Here is a 20,580-nt window from a genome sequence, read left to right as displayed (position 1 = left end):
TAGCAAAGTAAATATTCACTAATATTCTTGATTATATGATCAAATTAAAATACTAATTTTATTGTATATTATAATGCTTAATGGTTTTTGTAATTTATTTTTTAGTAAAAGTTGTATGCTACTTGGTTTATAAAATTTTATGTATCACAATATTTCTTATGTAGAAAATTTTAACTCTTTAAAATATGTGTAAGATTAAATAATGAACGCGTTTGAACCTTACAAAAGAAGTGTCATATGTATAAAGTTACAATATGTACATAAAATATAATCAAATAAAGATATATTATATCAATTTTTACAACTTACTGTAGTAATTCAAAAAAATTATTTTAAACATAATAAAACTTTTTTTTTTAATTATCTACATATGAAAATAAACATACTTAATTTATTTTTTGTTTCTGATAACTTTTTTTTAATATAATAGATTTATAATTATTATCTCCAGTATTATAAATATAGAAAGAGTAAAATAAATAGGATGTAAAATACTTTTACTACTACAAGAAAATTTTATATTATACGAAAGCATTAAATGATCATATTTCAACTTAAAATTATGTTTTTAATAGTATGAATTAAAATAAAATAGTATATATTGTGAATTATTTTGTAAATTGTACCATTTCAAAATTAGCAGAATTTTTATATTCCTAATTGTTCTTTTATTATCCCTATATACGTCTTATATATATATATTCTTTTTATTACTTTTATTTATAATAATGTATGGATATAAAAATTTCCTAATTTATTTAGCTGTATAAAATATTTATATACTAAATTCCTTCTTAATTTTATATTAATATATATCTCTATATATTTATATACTTTTTGAAAAGGAATGGGTAAAATTAAATAATCCAAAATTTTTAAATATTCTATTAAATAATAATAAATAGTATTTCAATTTAGATTTAAATTGTTATATTAAAATATTCTTATACAGAAATATAACGATTATTATTATAGTACACTTAAAAATATACGTAGATTCATATATTTCAGTGTAACAATAAATTAAATTTTTTTTAATAAAAATGGCTTATTAACAAATATGCGTTTTTTCAGATAGATATTAATGCATATTTTATATAGTGAAAAATATTTTTTATAAATTCATATATCTGTTCTATGTTATTTATTTTTAGAACAATTAATATTATTTAACCACAGAATGAAAATATACCAAAAATAAGTATAAAATTAGAACTGATACTTGGAAACAACGTAAATATTCAAAATTAGCTTCTGAATATATATAATTATACATATTCTACATATTCTACTTTCTTTTAAAAAAATGAAAAAAATTTATAATTGATTGAATAATTTTCGTTTTTATTTCATCTTATTTAATAATATTCTTCTTCATGATATAATATATTGTTATTATCTTTTATTATATAATAAACCTATATAGAAATTATATCAAATCAATTTTAAAGTTATTTTTAAATTATAAATTATAATATGAGTTACATCTACATGAATTCGACTTATGACTTTTATAATAAAATAAAAAATTAAAAATAGTATAAGAAGTTTATTTTATCATTTGCAGAATTTATACTGCATATAATATTTTTATTTTTCAATATATATTAGCACTGAAATGTATAATGTTGGAAAATATTAAGTCCTTCATCTTTGTTAAAATACTTGCGTTTCCCCTTTTATTTTGGATATTCCATTATAACAATAATGTAGTATTTTAATATTTCTAATTATTTTTATTTTTTTGGTTTTATATTATATTTTTAAAAATTGTATATTCTTAGTATATAATACAAATATTGTAAATAATAAATATTTACTTTCTTATTTTTAGTATACCTACTGTAAATCCATGAACAATAATAGTATACTAGATGAGTATTCAGGTTTAACAATTAATAGACTATTCTCAGAGAATTCAATGGATGTAATATTAACTGGATATACATCAGATCATAAGGGTGACACTACATTAATCGATGAAAAAAGAAATATATATAAAAATGACAGAGACCATAAATTACGAAGAAAAATAAAAGAAATTTTATTAAAAGCAGAGGAAAGGAATAGATTAGTTAAGAAAAAAAAATCTTCTTTATTTAATAGTATTGATTCATTTATTGAAAAGAAAATATTCAAAGAATTAGATTCCATAAATCAAATGCAGTATAACATGAAAATTGATAAAAAGATTGCTAATAGATTGATACATAAAAAGATATTTTCAAAATTTAACCCAGCTTTAGTTATCCTATTGTTAGGATTAATACTTTTTTCACTCCATGTTCTTTTTATGAAACTGGTAATTAAAGAAGAAAGAGGTTTAGGCGTATTAAATAACATACTAGATGCAGTACCGCCGGTATTATCAGCAGTTTTATTTTTTGTGTCAGTTTTAGCTGTATTAGGTATTGATTATACTTCAAAAAAAATTGAAAAATTTAATAGAAAAAAGAGAAGTAAAACTAATATTTATTATAATGTTGTTGATACCTCTGCAAAAAGAAATATTTAGTAAGACGATATGTGGTATAATTAAAAACAATAAACACATACGAAATGCACATATGTTTATTATATTTTAAAAAAATCCATATATATACATAACTATTTTGATATAAGTTATAGAAATATGCTTTGATTGTCCTTAGTTTTAATGTTTTATTTTAAGATATTGTATTTTAAGCATCTTTTTGAATTTAATATTTTGTATTAACATATATATGTACATAAAATTATATCTGTACATGAAATATAATTGTGTTCTGTAAAATTATCATAAAATGTGCATTTATTGTTGTTTCGTCAAATTATTAGGAAATTTCATATTTTTAATCTCCAAAGCACGATATAATTCTTTTTCATTTCTTTCATATTTTTAGTCCAAAATGATTATTGCGTTACCTAATTATAAAAAATGTGTTATTTCCTTTAAATTAATTGTAAATGACTTCTGTGTTTTATAAAAAAAAAAGGAGCTTATTTTGTTTTTTTTTTGTAGACAGAAAATTTAATTATTTTTTATAGCAGAGAGTTTTATGATAAATCTATTAAAAAATGCATATACTACAGAAACATATTTAACATATGTACAAAATTTTGAATAATTTTAATATAAAAAATATAAAAATGTAATAGAAAATCAAAGCATTAAAGTGCTAATTATAGTTCATTATTATTTTTGAGTATTATAAATTGTTGTAACTAAATAATTTCCAAGCCCATTTTATATTTTATTTATTTAAAATGTATTTGTAGTAAAATTTAAGAAGAATGAATCGAGTGTATATTATAAAAATAATGTTATATATATATATATTCCCTACTTTATTTTTATTTTTTATTTAATATTAAATTTTGCAATATATTATTGAAATATTTAATCTTATGTATATAATATATATGAAATAATTATACTTTAAACATATATATGTATTTTTATATTCTAAAATATTATATAGTGAAATTAGTGATTGTAACAGAAATATTTATATTTGACCTTGACCATTTTAACTAAAAATTCAGTGGATGTTCATGGTTACTGCATATAATCACTTTTAGTGAGATAATATATATATAATAATAGAAAATTTATTGTAACTTTTATCCTTAATTATTTTTAACATAATATCTTGTGTATATTTATTTAGTAGAATTTGTAAAGAAAAATAAATATAAACATGAATATATATATATATATATATATAATACAAAAGAAATTAAAGAAATATACAAAATTAAGTAGTATCTATATTTTTTAAAAATTTGAATCATATTCTGAGCACTTTTTTTTATATATATTCATGCTTACTGTAAATGGTTATGAAATAAAAAATTTAGCACCACATAATCATAAAAATATGTTTATTTATTTATTTAATATTAACAGGTCAATGTTTTAACAACGTGGAATTATTTCTTTAATACGTATTTCTTGTTTTATTATTTTGAATGTTATGCTAAGTATAATAATAAATGTATCATATCTAAATTATTAACTAAAATTTAGACATTGGAAAATAGAAGATTGTATATATTTATATGTAATGATCAAAATGAGTGGATATAATTAAATTTATAATTTACAAATTAGAAGGTACCTGAAACTTTTATGTTGAAATAAGGGAGTTTACATTTAAAACAATTACATTTGTATTAGAATGTATATTCCATAAATTAAATAATGAGTATAGAAAAAGAATTCAATAAAAATTCGGAAGAAAAGAATAACCTTTAAATTTTTCTGATTATTGGAATATTATTGTTACTTCCCATCATGTTTGTTATATTTTTCCTTATAATATAATGTATATAAAGATAAAACACAAAAATATTAATACTATTTGTTGCTATTATAATTTACTTAAGTGAAAAATGCATAATTATAATATAATTTTATATATGATGTTCATTTACTATATGCCCGTTTTGTTACATAATTTGAATATTATATATGTAAAAGGGTATCAATAAAGAAAAAAGAAATAAAATATAGTGCTTGGAAAGAACGTGTTTCTGAATTATTAACTAATAGATAAAAGTAATTCTATTTAAATTCTAGGAATCGTATAATTTTCTGGTTTATCTTCATGTATAAGTATTCTTACAATAGCTTTACAGATAATAACATTCACATGAAGCAATAGTGCTATGATTGTAATTCCTGGTCTAAATTTTCAGTTCTTTATAATTTAGAGGGAAAAAATAGTAATGAAAAATTTAAATAAGGAATGTTATAAATAAAAAATATACATTTTTTATTTTTTTTTGTTACATTTTTATTTCATATATATATTTTTTTTTAATATAAATATTATTTGCATTTTTGTTAATGTTACTCTTCTTTGTTTACTTTTTCCTATTTTAGCGAATAAGTAATAATCTTTAATCCGTATTACTTTATAAGGAATTCAAAGTGTTCTGTAACATCTTTTATTATATATTTTAGTTCCAAAGTTATTTATTTTGCATTGTTACGAAGATATCATGTATAACGGGATTTTTATAATATTAACTCTTAAATTAGTATAGTGTTTACGTTAACGTCTTTTTTGAATAATTTTCACATAATTATTATAGTAATTTTTATTAATAATTAAACATTTTTTTACTTTTAGTTAATCTCGTTTTTTAATAAATTTCCACATGTATTTAATATTCATACCGCTAAGTATTAAATTTTTTCTTGCTAACAATATAAACTGTAATTTCTTTATTAAGGATCTCCTTAAGCCTTATAATCTATATTATGAAAACTTCCTTCGTAATTTCTATTTACGTTTTTACAGGTGTTTTGTAAAATTTCGGTTGTTTCATTTGCAACTTGGTTATGTTCTATTATTTATTGCTCTCGCAAATGACTATGTAACCAAAATTTTATTGGAGTAAACTATATGAATAAATAAGAAAAAAATTATATATATATATATATATATATATATATGTTTATTTAAAAATGTAGTTGTTTAGTGCTAGTAATTATTTTAGAGAATGCGCATACTTATTGTGATTGAATATCATCTCTATCAAGTATAATTTTTTTTAACCTTATATAAAAAAAATAAAGTAAAAGATGCTAGTAATATAACTGCTGTTGTTAAACTTGCAGAATATATATAATTTACCTTTGTAAGTGGTAAAATCAATGATGAACCAGAACAATGAATTACCGTGCGCAGTTTATTATCATATGCTTGCTTAAAATTGATTAGCTTATGACAAAAAGGATTTTAGTTATTTCTTTTACATTCTTCGTAATTATTCTTATAAATGTTATAACAATTTTTAATATTACTACAAATACTCTCATAAGAATCTTTATCTCGACAATTGAATTTTTTTAAATTTTCATAATAATTGTATATTTCTTTAATTTTATCTAAATCATCATTTGGAATACTTTTTATTTTTTTTATGCACATATTTTCTGTTTTGGACAAAAATTCCTAATATCCGTTTAATCAATTAGGATTCTTATTATAACTAGCATCTATATTTATCTGGTAATTCAAGTATTTGCATGGTGTGAGGCTATCAGATTTATAACTATTATATATTCTAATTAAATATCTACCGATCTCTTGACATGGAACAGTAAAATTATCATAATTAATTGACACACATTTCATTCCAGGATTATTCCCAGTAACACTGCTATTCAAAGTGTCTGATATAGTTTTATTGTCAAATTCATCTCTATATTTAAGATATAATGTTACGGTATTCTCCTAAGAATAAAAAAAATATTATAATAATATATAAATACACAGAATCACATTTTTATTAAATAGATTTTTATATAATTTGTAGAAAAATGATCCATTGGATACAATAGTGTATATAATTATTATAAAATAAAAATAAATTTTATGTTTTATTCTGTAGTTAGAGTTATCCTTGTATATAAGTGTACGTGAGTTAAATAAGAAAAATTAAGTTAGTATCATATTAATATTTATTTAAATGAAAAATATATATATAATATATTCATAAGTAATATGTTCCTTTTTTTTCATACATAGAATTTAAAAAGAATTTACTTAAAAAAATTTTTTTTTTACTCTTTATTAATATTAAAATAAAGTGACATATGTAGTAAAATATAAAATAAATACTTTTAATTGATAAAATAATATTTTGAAATATAAGCTTATTCTATTCTAAATAAAAACAAAATAGGGAAAAGTGCTCTTTCATATTATAAATATGAGACATATAATTGTACCGATATATTATACAAAAAACTAAATTAATTTTGGTATAGTCTCATATAAATTTCCTGTTATACTGCAAAATTTATTTAAGGAAACTTTTAGGCCTTTTAAAATATTATATATATATAAGTATTAAATATTTATGAACTATAGAATTTTGTCTTTTTTTTTATTATTATTTTTGTTATTGTTAAGATAATACCTTACATATTATTTAAGTTAATATATACAATAAGTTTTAATAATATACATATTTGTTGATAAACTGAACTTCATAAATATTGCTGAAATTAAATTTCAATTGAAGAAAAAGGAGATTTAACTAAAAGATAGTATGTGGAGATAAGTATTTATTTGTTAAACTAAAAGTATACTTAAAAATCATGTTTTAATTATAAATTTAATATTACATAAATAGAATATATAGTATAATTATACAGTAAACTGTTAATACTATCTATTCTATTGCATGCAGTAAATGCTGTTTTACTTACCTTTTTAGAACTTTCAGTGTGGTATAATATATCTTTTTATATTCGATATATAAATGTACGCAGAAAAATTAAATATTTTTATATTATTAATTAATTATAATTATATATTAAAAAAAAATAAATTTAATAATTATCATAACATCTTTAATAAAATTTTTCATTCAAATCGTTTGAATTTGTAGAATAACAAAAATATAGATAACACTATACATCAAAATTTTTCATTATAATATATAGGTCATATATCCTCATAGTAATGTTGTTTATGATACATGTTTTTATTTCAGTATATAATAAAATAGTTGCGAAGTTTAATATAATAATATTTTCGAATTTTTTATATTTCACTTCTATTTTATCTATGAATATTATATGTTAGATGTGTTCAACAACATTAAAACATTTAATTCAAATTATCTAGAAAATAATATTCAATTATTTCTTTTATATATATATATTATTGTTCTAATATAACCTACAATTGCATATATTTATTATAATATATAAATTATACGTTACATACCTATTTTATTAATATATTGAACATATAAACAAATATATTTTAAAAACACTAAAAAAAACAAAATAAATAAAATTGTTTTTATTGTTAGTTCATGCATGGAATGAATTGTATTTTTCTTCATGCACAATTTCGAAGTAAAAATAGTAGCATAATTATTATAATTGTTAAAATAAATATACGTTATAATAATTTCACAATGGATATTCTTTGATTCTTAATTTTTTTTTTTTTATTAATATTACTACTACAATAATGTATTGTTTAAAAAATAAACATAATACAGTTTTTATATTTTTTACTTAATACAAACCCGTAAAAACAAATTTATAATTTAGTTATTTTTATTGTATATAGGAGGAGGAAAAAATTATTATGTATCAAAATGAATTTAATAATTGCCCATATAGATATAGTGTTGCTTTATTATATATATATATTTATTTATATATATATCTTCAGATAAATTATATTATAATATAAAACAAAAAAGAAGAATTAATTTTATTAACTAATTATTTAATGGAAAAATATTATTCTTTAATTACAAAAAAGTAAAAAAGAAAAAGAATTGAAAATTAAAATTCATAAATTTTCTCTAGGATGTAAAAAAGAACCGCTGATAATTTTATATTAAGATAACATAATAAGAATGTTGTTATAAATATAATTCAAAGGAACCAAAAAAAAAATATATGAAATTTTTTAATATTTCTATAAAATAATTGTATTTTCTTTCGTTATATTTTGTTTTAAAAAAGTATTAAATCTTATGAACTTAGGAATGTTTAATTTATACAGTTATTCATATGAAATTTTTATTTTTTTCATTTCATAAAAATAATACAAAATAATAACACTGAAATTAAAAATGATAAAAAAAACTATAAGAATTCTTTTTATTTATTTGTTAATATCTTTTTACAAAATACTAAATGTGTATTAACTTAAAATATTATATATTCAAAATATATTCATTATCATAATATTCCAGCCGTTTCGATAATTTCAGTGATTTATTAAATTGTTTTAAATAAAAGTTATATAAACCAAATAATAATAACTCTAATGTTATATATATATATGAATTGAGTGTGTCGTATTTATGATATATATATCTGTTTCAGAGAAAACTAAATATTTTGTTAAGAAATAAAAAATTTGAATGTTTCCTTAATTTTTTGAAAACATAAATAATTGAAAACAATAAGATTATAAATAATAAATATATTCTTAGAATATTATAATTAATGATAATTATTAATCTGAAAGTGTCTAGTAACTTACAAAAACTTAAGATATTTTTATTAATTATACAGAATTTCTGTTTTACAATTTATGAACAGATTATCATTACGTCTTCACATGTCTTAAAATATTTTTTTCTCCCGTTTTTTTTCTTAAATTTCTTTTTGATACAACTTATAAAATATTTTATTGGTAATTTATGGAATATTTTTATTTTTAATATGACTTTACAAAGTTAAAACATTTTAATTATAGAAATACATCTAAGAAAGCTCACGTCTGTTATTATTAGTGATAAATTATATTATTGATTATATATAGAATAAGAAAAAGAAAAATACCACATATATGTAAGAATGTACGCATTATTTATAAACCTATACATATAAATATTTAACAAGCTAAATAGAAATAAAAATTTTGGTATTATTAATAACAAATCTATAATTTTACAGGTGTGAGGAGAAAATATAGTCATAAGATACTTTTATATATACAAAGAGAAATAAAATAAAAAAATATAATACATAAAAATTAAGTTCTACATCCAATTAATTGTATTTTACAATAATATCATATATATGTGTGGAAAATAATGGAAATTTGGAACATGAACATCAACGATTGAAAAATATGTAAAATGAAAAATTACTACTTAATTAGTACAATATAAAAGAAATTACATATATGATTATTCCAACATGGTTAATAAGTGAATTTGAAATAATATTCTTGTTTGTAACATAAAAAAATTAATTTTAAATTACATTTCTTTTCCATTCAATCAAAAAGTATTATCTAACAATATTAAAATTTAGAAGTATAATATATCCATATTAAGTAAAAATTATTATGAAATTAATATTAATATTTATATTTAATTATAACGTATAAAGTACACTATTCTATATTTCTTAGAAATAATATCCTAATTAAAACACTGTACACATCTATATAGATTTTCTCAAGCAACACGCATAAGAAGAAAAATCTATGAATTAATAGTGTTAAATGCTTAAAATTTTACATGTATATTTATTTACATTTGAAAAACAAATATTTATGTAATAGAATGATAACTCTATAAATAAAAATAGTCAAACAAAACTTTCAGCAAGTAACTAAAGCACCGATAAACAGAGCATCTTGTTGCAAATATATATAAAGAATAATAAAAAAAAAAACAAAAATTTTAAATTTATATTATCTGATAAAATTTATATTTAATTAATTTAATAGACTAACACTAAAAACATAAATGATATAATTTAGTTAGGGGCAACAAGATAAATATTAAAAGAATGTTTTTAAATAAAAGTTTAATGTACATTATATGTTACATAACAAATTTGGGAGTATATATATTTGTTCTAAATCATATAAAATTTTATGTATATTAAAATAAATATATTGAAATTATTGATACCCACGAAAAATTTATTAGTATAATCCTCATATGTGTTTAGAAATTTGCTTAAGAATAATTGGCATATTACCGATAATCTTATTAAAAATTTTAAATAATCTAAAGAATAAATATAACACTGATAATAATAATAAGACTAATGATATATAAAGGCCTTTATGCGATGCGCATGTCACGCTCATTATTAAGAAGACAGAGCTTAATATATATGGCGTAAAATCCTTAAGCATTTTTCTAGCAATAATTTCTTTAGATTTACCGGTACATATTTTTAACCTTTTATATTCATTATGCGATTTTTCTTGTAGTTCTATTTCAAATTGTGAATCTAATCTGTTTGAATGAGGACTTGTTAATGGTGATATATTAATTTCTGTTGTCTTATATTTTTTTCGTTGAATTCTTTTTTTCTTTAGTTCTTCATTGACTTTATCAGGGTAATCAATAGATGATAATGAATCATAGGTATTTTCAGAATTATCCTTAAATACTAATGAATTACTTGAGTTCTCAAAATTATCTTTAAAATATTTTTTTAAATTAAGACGGCCTCTTGAGAATCTGCATTTGATTCCCCATATAATAATCTGTTTAGTCTTATTTTTGATGTATTATTAAAGTTGATTTTTTTATTGCACGATTTGTCAAAGTTAGTTCGCTGTAAATTAAGGTAAATATATAATATATAAAATAATACATGTACTTTCGTATTATTAAAATATTCAATTTAAAATAAAAATGTAAGATTAAAAAAAACGTATAAAAATTCTTGAATATAATAATTATCTTACTTCATAGGAATAATTGAATATCCATATTAAAAGGGTAAGGAAGAAGAATTTAATTTTTTGTTTCATCGTGTTGAATGTATTTAGAATATTAAAATTTATGTGATGATAGAATTTTCAGGAATATATGTTTTTTGATAATATTCAATATAACAGTTATAATTTTTCTTTATGGTTTTTTGTTACTTTAAAATTTGAAAATTTATGGCTTTCTTAAATTAATATTAATTAAAAAATATATCTAAAATTAGAAAAGGAAAAAATGCATTAAATAGAAATATTATACTAATTTTTCTATAAGATAATATTATTAAGTAATATAGATAAAATAGATTTAAAAAAAAACATTAAAAAATATGTAAACAATTATTACATAATAATTGCAACTAAGCATATGTAAATAATTTATTTCGAAAATTTTGTTTCTATTTATATATTCTCTATGTTAAATATAAACCTGCTTTCGTAGATTAGCTATGAAAATGAATAAAAAAAAAATAAATAAAGATGGAATGTAGTATAAATATTATTCTTTAAAAAAATATAATTTTATTTTGATTAAAATAATGAAAAAGAATTAGGATTCTACCAGAGCATTTTATATGAAATTTTTTTTAAAATAATTGATATATGCGTAATAATTGTAACAAAAAAATATATTATAATAATAATGATTTAATAAAATTTAATTTGAAATAAATATTACACAATATTAACAACTTATATAATTTAATTAAAAATGCTTAATAGAATGTTGACAATAAAAAATATTATATCTCAATGAGTTAATTTAATTAAAATATTATATTATTTAAATTAAAGTTTTATTTTTTTTAACAATATAAAACATAGTTTAATTAAATTTATGGTATATTAATGACCTTTAATATTACTGAATATACATGAATATAAAATATATGAAATAATACTATAAATAAATATTTGGAATACAAATATTTTTTAATTTCTTATGATTAAAATATGAAAATGTAATTAAAAATATAAATTTATATAAGTTATAAATATCGTGAAGAATTACATATACATAATTAATTGACAGTTTAATGATATTTTAATATCGGATTATTATCTATTTTTCATTATGCAATAAGAAAATAATTATAACATATAAAAGAGTTAACATAAATATATTTTAGCACAATTATATGAAGAATACGAATTAAACATAATGAATTAGTATTATGACTAATAAAAAAATTATTAGATAAAATTATTTACATCATTTTTATAATATGAAATTAAACATTTTAATCATTTCTTTTTCCACTTATTAGAATAGTGTGTATCAACTATATTATTTGAAATAATATAAATATATTCCTAATATAAGGAAAAAATAAAGAATAATTGATATTCTCATATTTTATATTTATTAGGTTTATAATTATAATACATCATTATTGTTATTTATGTTGTTTATTTATTCATGTAAATATAAAAGTACAGGTTGGCAAAAAAATATATATTTTTTTTATATTTATATAATTATTTATATACATTGTTTAGATTCGCTTTTTTAATGTATTTTTCTTATATAATATAATTATTTATATTTATTTAATATATAATAAATTCATAAATATTGTAATATACTTATTTTTGGCAAATACATTTGGGATAAAATATTACGTATATATCTAAAAATTTTATGGATATCTAATTGATATTTAGAATTCAATAATAAATAACTTAATAATATTTCATTTTAAAAATTCATAAGTTTTTGAAAGCTATTTTATATATGAACAGTGTATTTTTATATAAATAAAGTTTTCCTATTTTTAAAAAACAATAAAATTTAGGAATTGAAAATTTGGATTTGTTATATTTTTTATCTTTTTCTTGTTGGGAATACTAGTATCCGTATTATCGACATTAATGTTTTTAGATAAGCTGTGGTGTAAAGAATATATAATACTGGTAATTTTTCACATTTATATAGAAAGGTACCAGAAAAGGTAGTACACTATATTAGTATAGATTTTATTTAACTTACATAAAGTTATATTATTTGTTATAATTATAATGACGATTTATAAGATCCTAAGAAATAATGAAAAATATATAAAAATTAAATATATGTCTAAGTAAAAAGAATAATAATGAATGTAAGCTATTCTGAAAAGATATATTTAATATGAAGTAACATCTGTAATATTTTTAGTGATATACATTATTCGAATATATATAATCTCTATAATATTGTAGTTGCACGAGAATACACCATAATTATTTAATGCAAAACAAATAAAAATGTGTTCTCTTTTTTGGTGAATTTGAAAGTTTGAATGTTTTTAAATTTCTACTTTAACATATTATTTAATCTTAATTAAAAAAAATATTATTTACTGTATATATATGTATATGTAAATAGGTTTCTACTAATAATATATATCTGTTCTATAAAATAAATAAATAGCAGACTTATTCGTATACTTTTATAGAACTCATATACTTATGTTTTTACTGATAATTTTCATCTTATATTTTGTGTCAAGTTCCAGTATAAAAAGATCATTTGTTCAGGTAATTAAAAAGAATGTATTATTACATATTAATTGATAACTATTGTGTCTTTTTTTGTATTTGATGCAACTACGTGAGCACATTATGTTGCCTTTATATATATATATATATATATTTTTATTTTTAATTTTTTTTTTTTACTTTAAATGGTGCTTATTATTTAATGTAAAAAATACGTTTTATCATTAGTGTGTTATAGAATATATGTATGTACTGTAAAAATCCTTTTAGCGGACATTTGGCTAGTTTTTTTTCATCATATATAAGAGACAGTATAAATATATTTTAAATTAATATGCTTACAATTTATGAGCTATAATTGTTTAAAAACTTAAGAATTTCAAATATTACCAATAAAAGTACAAGATAAAATTATTCAAATATTATATTATTGTGCATAACTATGGAGCAAATTCAATTTTCGATAGTTGCTTAAATATATTTCATATTAAAGTGTTATAAATAAATATGGTGTATATAATTTTTATTTACTATGTCATTATAGAGATAAATTAATGAATTAATCTTAATGATATATTAATAGATAACATACATTAATGCCATATTTTTTTTTTATAGTATTTATTATCTAATAATATGTCATATTTTTGCAAAAATTTAAACAATCTTTAGGTATAATAAAAATTAATATATTTTTTTTGCAATATTACAGAATATGTATGCTTTTTTTTTTTTTTTTTTTATATATATATATTCTCTATTTATTATTATTTTCTAAAAATTGATTAAGAATAAATGAAATATTATATTAAGGACACACAAATATATATTTTATATTGACATTACTAATTATTTTATATTTATATGTTCATAATTTAAATGAAAATAAAAAGGAAAATTTTATGCTTACATTTTAGAATTATTACTCAGGACATTTCTATGGAATTATCAATATTTCTTTGCTTAATTTTAGTTCAAATAGTACGTATATTATTATTAACATCGTGTATCTTTATAGTGTTCCATTAATGCGACACATACGCTAATTGTTTTATTATAACCTTTATATAATAATTAATTTAACTCCATTTTATAAAAATTATTTAAAAATATATATGAAATTAGATTGTAAAACATTATACATAAGCATTTTTATTCTTTATATAATTGACTAAATACATTATACAATCAAGATTATTGTATTTTAAATACAATAATACAAGAACAGCACTATATGTATTATCTATTTTTATTTTTTGTTATATTTCTTATAAGCATATAAACTGGTTTAGAAAAAAAAATTTTAAGTAATAAATTTACAATATTATCATTTAGTAATAATAATATATATTAGACTTGATTAAAAGTTATACATCCAAATATATATCACAATAATAGGAGATCATTTATAATTTTTTTATAAAATGTATATATATTCATATACTATGAAGTATTTTATAGAAGTGATTTTTTTTTTTATTATATAATGTAGAAAATTGCAAGCGTTATAATAAGTTAAAAGGTAAATTTGTAAAAAAAAATAGTTTTTTTCATTTATTATTACTATTATTTTATTAGATAACATTTCTTAATAATAATAAATAATTTTTCAAAAATATGTTTATAAATAAGAATTATTAATAGGAAAAAATCAACGAAATTATTTATTGTTATACTCATATAAAACGACATATTATCTATGATCTATACATTCTATACTCTGCTCCCATATTCTACATAAACTCAATATTTATAAATATAAAAAAATCATATATATATTTTTTTTTATTCTTAAAAATATTAATAAAAAAATAATTAATTTAATATAATATATTAAGATGTAGTATTTTTATATTTATGAATGAATTAAAATTATTTCATTTTCGTGAATGTATATTTTTTTTTTTTTTTTTGAATAAGATAGAAATTAATTAATGTATTTTTAATGTTTTTATTTTTCGATGATAATGTGAAATAAATTAGAGTTATATATATTTTGTTATCTTTTTATAAAAAAAAATATAAAAATTTGTTAAATAAATATAGCATTCTATATGATTAGAAGAATAATTTATTATTACTAATATTTCTTCTAAATATATATTTTAGAATATTACAATTTTTATATGATGGAACAAAACATTATATTACTATTTCTTATTAAGTTTTCAATGTTTCTTTTTTTAATTTGGATATATCATTTTTACAATGATATGGTATGATGATATTATTTGCGTGTATTTTCCTTTTATGCGTTTTTTTATTTTATTTACATTAATATTTTTTTATAGAAAGATTATTTATTCTGTTAAATAATATTTACATTTTTCTTTAGGCCGAATTTAACAAATATTTGGGAAAAAAGTTCAAATTTCACAGAGAATTAGATAAAAGAAATTATCGGTTACTATCAAAAAATAAGAAAAATAAAAATTCAAATATTGTACCTTTATATGAAGATATGACAAATAATAGAGAGTGCAAAAAAAATGATACATATATTAGTGAAAAGGTTTTTCCAAAAGGAATGAAACAATTTAATAGATGTACATTGAATAAGGATAAATACTATACAGAAGTTACGGATTATGATAATGGAATTTTTGATGGAAAATATTTCCATTTTGAAAAAAAATTGATAAAAAAAAAGGATTATGATAATTTCCTTGAAAGAAACAAGAGAATTAGTGACATATTATTAAAAAAAATAAAATTTAGAAGCTACGGATTTGGAGTTGTTACATTTATTCTTTTTTTCTTGTCGGGAATAACTTTACCAATAATAAAAGGAGTGGGTTATTTGAATACTGTAAACGAGAAACTCATGGAATTAATAAAATTAATTGCGGGTGAAGTAAATGCATTAAAACCGTATATTGGTGTAATAACATTTGGAGTATTCATCATTATAACAGGTATTATATTTTTGATAATAATTTATAAGATCTTATGTAATAATGAAAAGTATAAAAAAATCAAGTCAATGAGTGAGTAAAATTTATATTAGATAATAATTATATTTGTATAAGAACATCTCTAATTTGTAAAACCTCTAATATTTTTAGTGATATACTTAAGAAGCATATATATAATTTTAATATATTATAATTGCATAAGTTTTTACCTAGTCTCTTTGACACACAAGAATAAAATATTATTTTTATGTTTATTGAAATTTAATATTGTAATATTTTCTAATTTGTATTTTAAATTAATATTGTAGCTTAATTTAATATTATGACATAATATATATACTCCTGGTTTTAAATATATTTCTATGAATAAATATGTTTGTATTTTAAAATTAATACATATTAGGACAATTTATATAATTTTAATAGAACTGTTATAATTTGTGTTTGTACTAATAAGTGCTTCTTTACATTATATAATCTTTTTCATTATAAACTAATATTTTGTTAAAATAATTGGAAAAATGTAATATTAGTTTTAAATTAAAAATAAATGCATCTTGTTTTGTGCTTAATTAAAGGAAGTATATATATTGAAATGAAATTTTATGTAGGTGTATATCCATATATATTGCATAATAAAAACATAATTATCCTATAACTTACTTTTTGCGTAATATATCGTATAAAAGTTATTAATTGTAAATATCTTTTTAACAGATATTTAGTTTTTTATAGATTGAATAAATGTCCATTTATAAGTGTATAACATAAAGATATATTTTTTAATTATGGTTTACTTATTATTTCTTACTAGATGAGAGAATCAATATAATTACTATTATATGAAGAGTTAACACCGCATATATTATTATTATTTCTAATTGTAGTACTAATTAGACTTTGTGAAAATAAGTTATGTATATATTAATTTGAAATATTATTGATATATGTTGTATATTTTGTATTTATTTTTTATGTTATTCAGTGATTATATTAATGAATTAATTTTAATCATGTATTATTAGTACATACAATACTTTTTTTTTTTTTTGTTTTCTGATAATTGTACAATGCTAAAAATATAATATATATATCTGTAAAAATCTAAATTTCATCAAAAGTTATCAAAATAAATACATGTTTTGTGCATAAGTTTTATCATGTGTAGGTATTTATTTACGTATTTGTTCTATGTTTATGGTTTTATATAAATAATTAAGTAAAAATTTAATATTATTTAAGTATATATAATAAAATATATAATATATTTTTATCAGTAAAAATTCCTTTTTATTTATATTGTTAATTTTTTAAATAAAATAAAATTAAAAAAATACGGATTTTATTTTTATATACAATTTATAAATACAATTGTAGGTTTTAATTTAAGATTCACGAATTAATATGCAGGATTTTAAGCATTCGTAAAATTTATTAGGGCATTTTTACATTTAGTGTGAACTGCATACATGTAATTATTAATATTGCGTATTAGATTGCTGTTACAGCATGTAAGGTTTTACATAATTTTATTATTACACATACGTAATTTTTAATGTAATTATATTTTGTAGATATTACTTTCGTTTGAATAATATAATAAAGCGATAAGTAAAAATATATCCGTTTCTATCATTGAATATATAAAAAGAATTAATTATTGAATTTTGGTTATTATAATAATAGTACATCTAGTATAAGTATTAATATATGTACTCTTTTTTTACTTATTATATCTCATTTACATTTCTTTGAAAATTATATATATAATTAAAAAAAAAATAATTAAAAAATGATTTAAGTTGGAGAATTTAATAATATTTTCTTCACAAGAAATAATATTAATTATATTTAATTTAAAATCTTGATTTCTCAAAATAATTTTACAAAAATAAAACCTTATACTTTATTTTACTTCAAAATATATATTTTTTTTATAGATTTTGTAGCATTAAATAAATTAGATTTTTAAATTTTATTATATCCCATCGAAAAATTAAAGTACCATAATTATTATAACATATAATATTGTATCTAATATATTGTGCATCATTTACACGTAGTATTATTATATTATTATAATAATTATTATATTATTATCAACAATCAGTTTTTCTAAAATACAATGTTCATAAAATTAGAATTATGAATATAAAATCATTGCTAAAACTTGTTATTATCCCATTACAGATTAAATATATTTCCTATATTCTCTATATTCTATATTCTACATGAACTGTATGGTGAAAAATATAAAGTTTATATTATAATTTTAATTTATATATGTTAGATCAATAAAGAATTATTTAATTATGTTTTTTTGAATGCATATGTAAGTATTCAAATTATTTAATTTTAATGAAAATTATTAATTCAAAAATAAAGCGGGATAATTTTTTTGTATAATATTTTGAAACCTACATTTTTGTAAATTTCATGCAAAACAACATATAAATTTTTTAAGATAAAATAAAAAATAATAAAAAGAAATTAAACAGATAGTTATAGTGTCCATTTTCATTAAAAAAATATTAATTTATTTTTAATTTATTCTTTAATGTATGTATTATAGTATTAAAATAGTACATCATGGAACAAACGATTATAATTCTCTTAATTATAAATATTGCTCCTTCCATTCTTTTGCCTTGGACATGGCATTTCGACGATGATATGGTATGATAATATCATTTGAGCTCAATTGGATTATTCCTATTTTTATTGTTTTATTTTTATTAATAAGAATTTTTAGAATAAAATTATTTATTCTTTTAATAACAAATATGTACTTTGTTTTTTTAGGGGAGATTTAACAAGTACTCGTATGAGCGTTACAACATTAGAAAACAATTAGATGGAAGATCTTACAGAATATTAGAAAAGTCTAATAGGAATATAGATTCAAGTATTGTAGGGTTAAACGAAGAGATCTTATATAATGAATTGAAAGCAAAAGGAGGTATCTCTAATAATGTAAAATGGGGCAAAATAAAATTCAAAGATTCAAATGGAAGTACGACAAAGAGAGATCAACAGAATAAACAAACTATGAAAAACAAATATTGCATATATGAAACAAAAAAATATTCCCGTATGGAAAGAAAAATATTCAAAGAACAAGATTATATGGATTTTCTTGAAAATAACAAAACAATTAGTGATAAAATTTATCGAAAAGTAATATTTAAAAAATACAGATTACGAATCTTTTTGCCTCTATTATTGTTTTCGTTATTATTCATATCGCTTTTATTAGATGTTTTCTGTGATTGTGGACTTCGTCGCGGGTTTTATAGTGTAATGAAAGTTCTCAGTGGATCTAAGTGGACACAATCATTACGTCCCGCGTTAATGAATGAACATTTTAAATGGTTTTTCCAATCTATGGGAGAAGTTGCAATAGAAACTACGGCAGATAAGCATCTATACACTCCAACCTTTTTTCGTATGATAATATATATCATACCTTTCTTAATTTTTGGTGTTATAATTATATTAGGTATTATTTATTACCATAAAAAAGTTAAAAAATATAAAAAAATTAAATTCAAGAAAAGGTAAAATGAAAAATAAGAAATATTTTTCATTCTGTAATTAAGTCTTTAATATGAAGTAATAACTGTATCTTTTTTACTTAAGTACTTACTAAATATACATATAATATCTTATTTTTTACAAGAGAGACTACCAATATATGAACTTTCTGAAACATAACAGAAGAAAAAAATACGTTCCTAATTTATTCGTCATTTTGGCTGTTTTAATATTTTGATAATTCTTAGTATAAATTATTGTCTGTGTTTAAAAAAATATTATGACATAAAATGTAGATTACTGTATTTAAATAAAAATTCAAAGAAAATAATTGTATATAGCTTAAGTTTATAGTAGAAAAATTCATGTAATTTTATTAATATCTGATAATTTATAGTTCAAATAAAATGTTATAATTTTTTTCTTTATCGTGT

The 20,580-nt window shown here is 18.3% G+C and overlaps 3 protein-coding genes and 2 pseudogenes across 3 annotated transcripts, besides 2 other annotated features; 3 read left to right on the top strand and 2 right to left on the bottom strand.

Moving 5' to 3' along the window:
- Positions 1-1,625: 1,625 nt before the first annotated feature.
- Positions 1,626-2,515, top strand: PmUG01_01010500 (Plasmodium exported protein, unknown function; the record flags this gene model as incomplete). Its single annotated transcript, XM_029007332.1, has 2 exons — positions 1,626-1,712; positions 1,835-2,515. The coding sequence occupies 2 exons, from the start codon at positions 1,626-1,628 to the stop codon at positions 2,513-2,515; spliced, it is 768 nt and encodes a 255-aa protein (XP_028859919.1).
- Positions 2,516-5,227: 2,712 nt separating this feature from the next.
- Positions 5,228-6,227, bottom strand: PmUG01_01010400 (annotated as a pseudogene).
- Positions 5,228-6,227: a sequence feature (PIR protein, pseudogene).
- Positions 6,228-10,427: 4,200 nt separating this feature from the next.
- On the bottom strand, positions 10,428-11,258 carry PmUG01_01010300 (annotated as a pseudogene).
- Positions 10,428-11,258: a sequence feature (Plasmodium exported protein, unknown function, pseudogene).
- A 4,568-nt stretch (positions 11,259-15,826) lies between these two features.
- Positions 15,827-16,692, top strand: PmUG01_01010200 (fam-m protein; the record flags this gene model as incomplete). Its single annotated transcript, XM_029007321.1, has 2 exons — positions 15,827-15,913; positions 16,033-16,692. 2 exons carry the CDS (start codon positions 15,827-15,829, stop codon positions 16,690-16,692), a joined length of 747 nt encoding a protein of 248 aa, XP_028859918.1.
- A 2,509-nt stretch (positions 16,693-19,201) lies between these two features.
- On the top strand, positions 19,202-20,173 carry PmUG01_01010100 (fam-l protein; the record flags this gene model as incomplete). The annotated part of the gene is made up of 2 exons (XM_029007310.1): positions 19,202-19,288; positions 19,415-20,173. 2 exons carry the CDS (start codon positions 19,202-19,204, stop codon positions 20,171-20,173), a joined length of 846 nt encoding a protein of 281 aa, XP_028859917.1.
- Positions 20,174-20,580: the final 407 nt, after the last annotated feature.

This window comes from Plasmodium malariae (assembly GCF_900090045.1).
Source record: "Plasmodium malariae genome assembly, chromosome: 1".
NCBI classification, from domain to species: domain Eukaryota; phylum Apicomplexa; class Aconoidasida; order Haemosporida; family Plasmodiidae; genus Plasmodium; species Plasmodium malariae.
The sequence above is the reverse complement of the archived record's forward strand: the minus strand, read 5'-3'. Positions and strand labels throughout refer to the sequence as shown.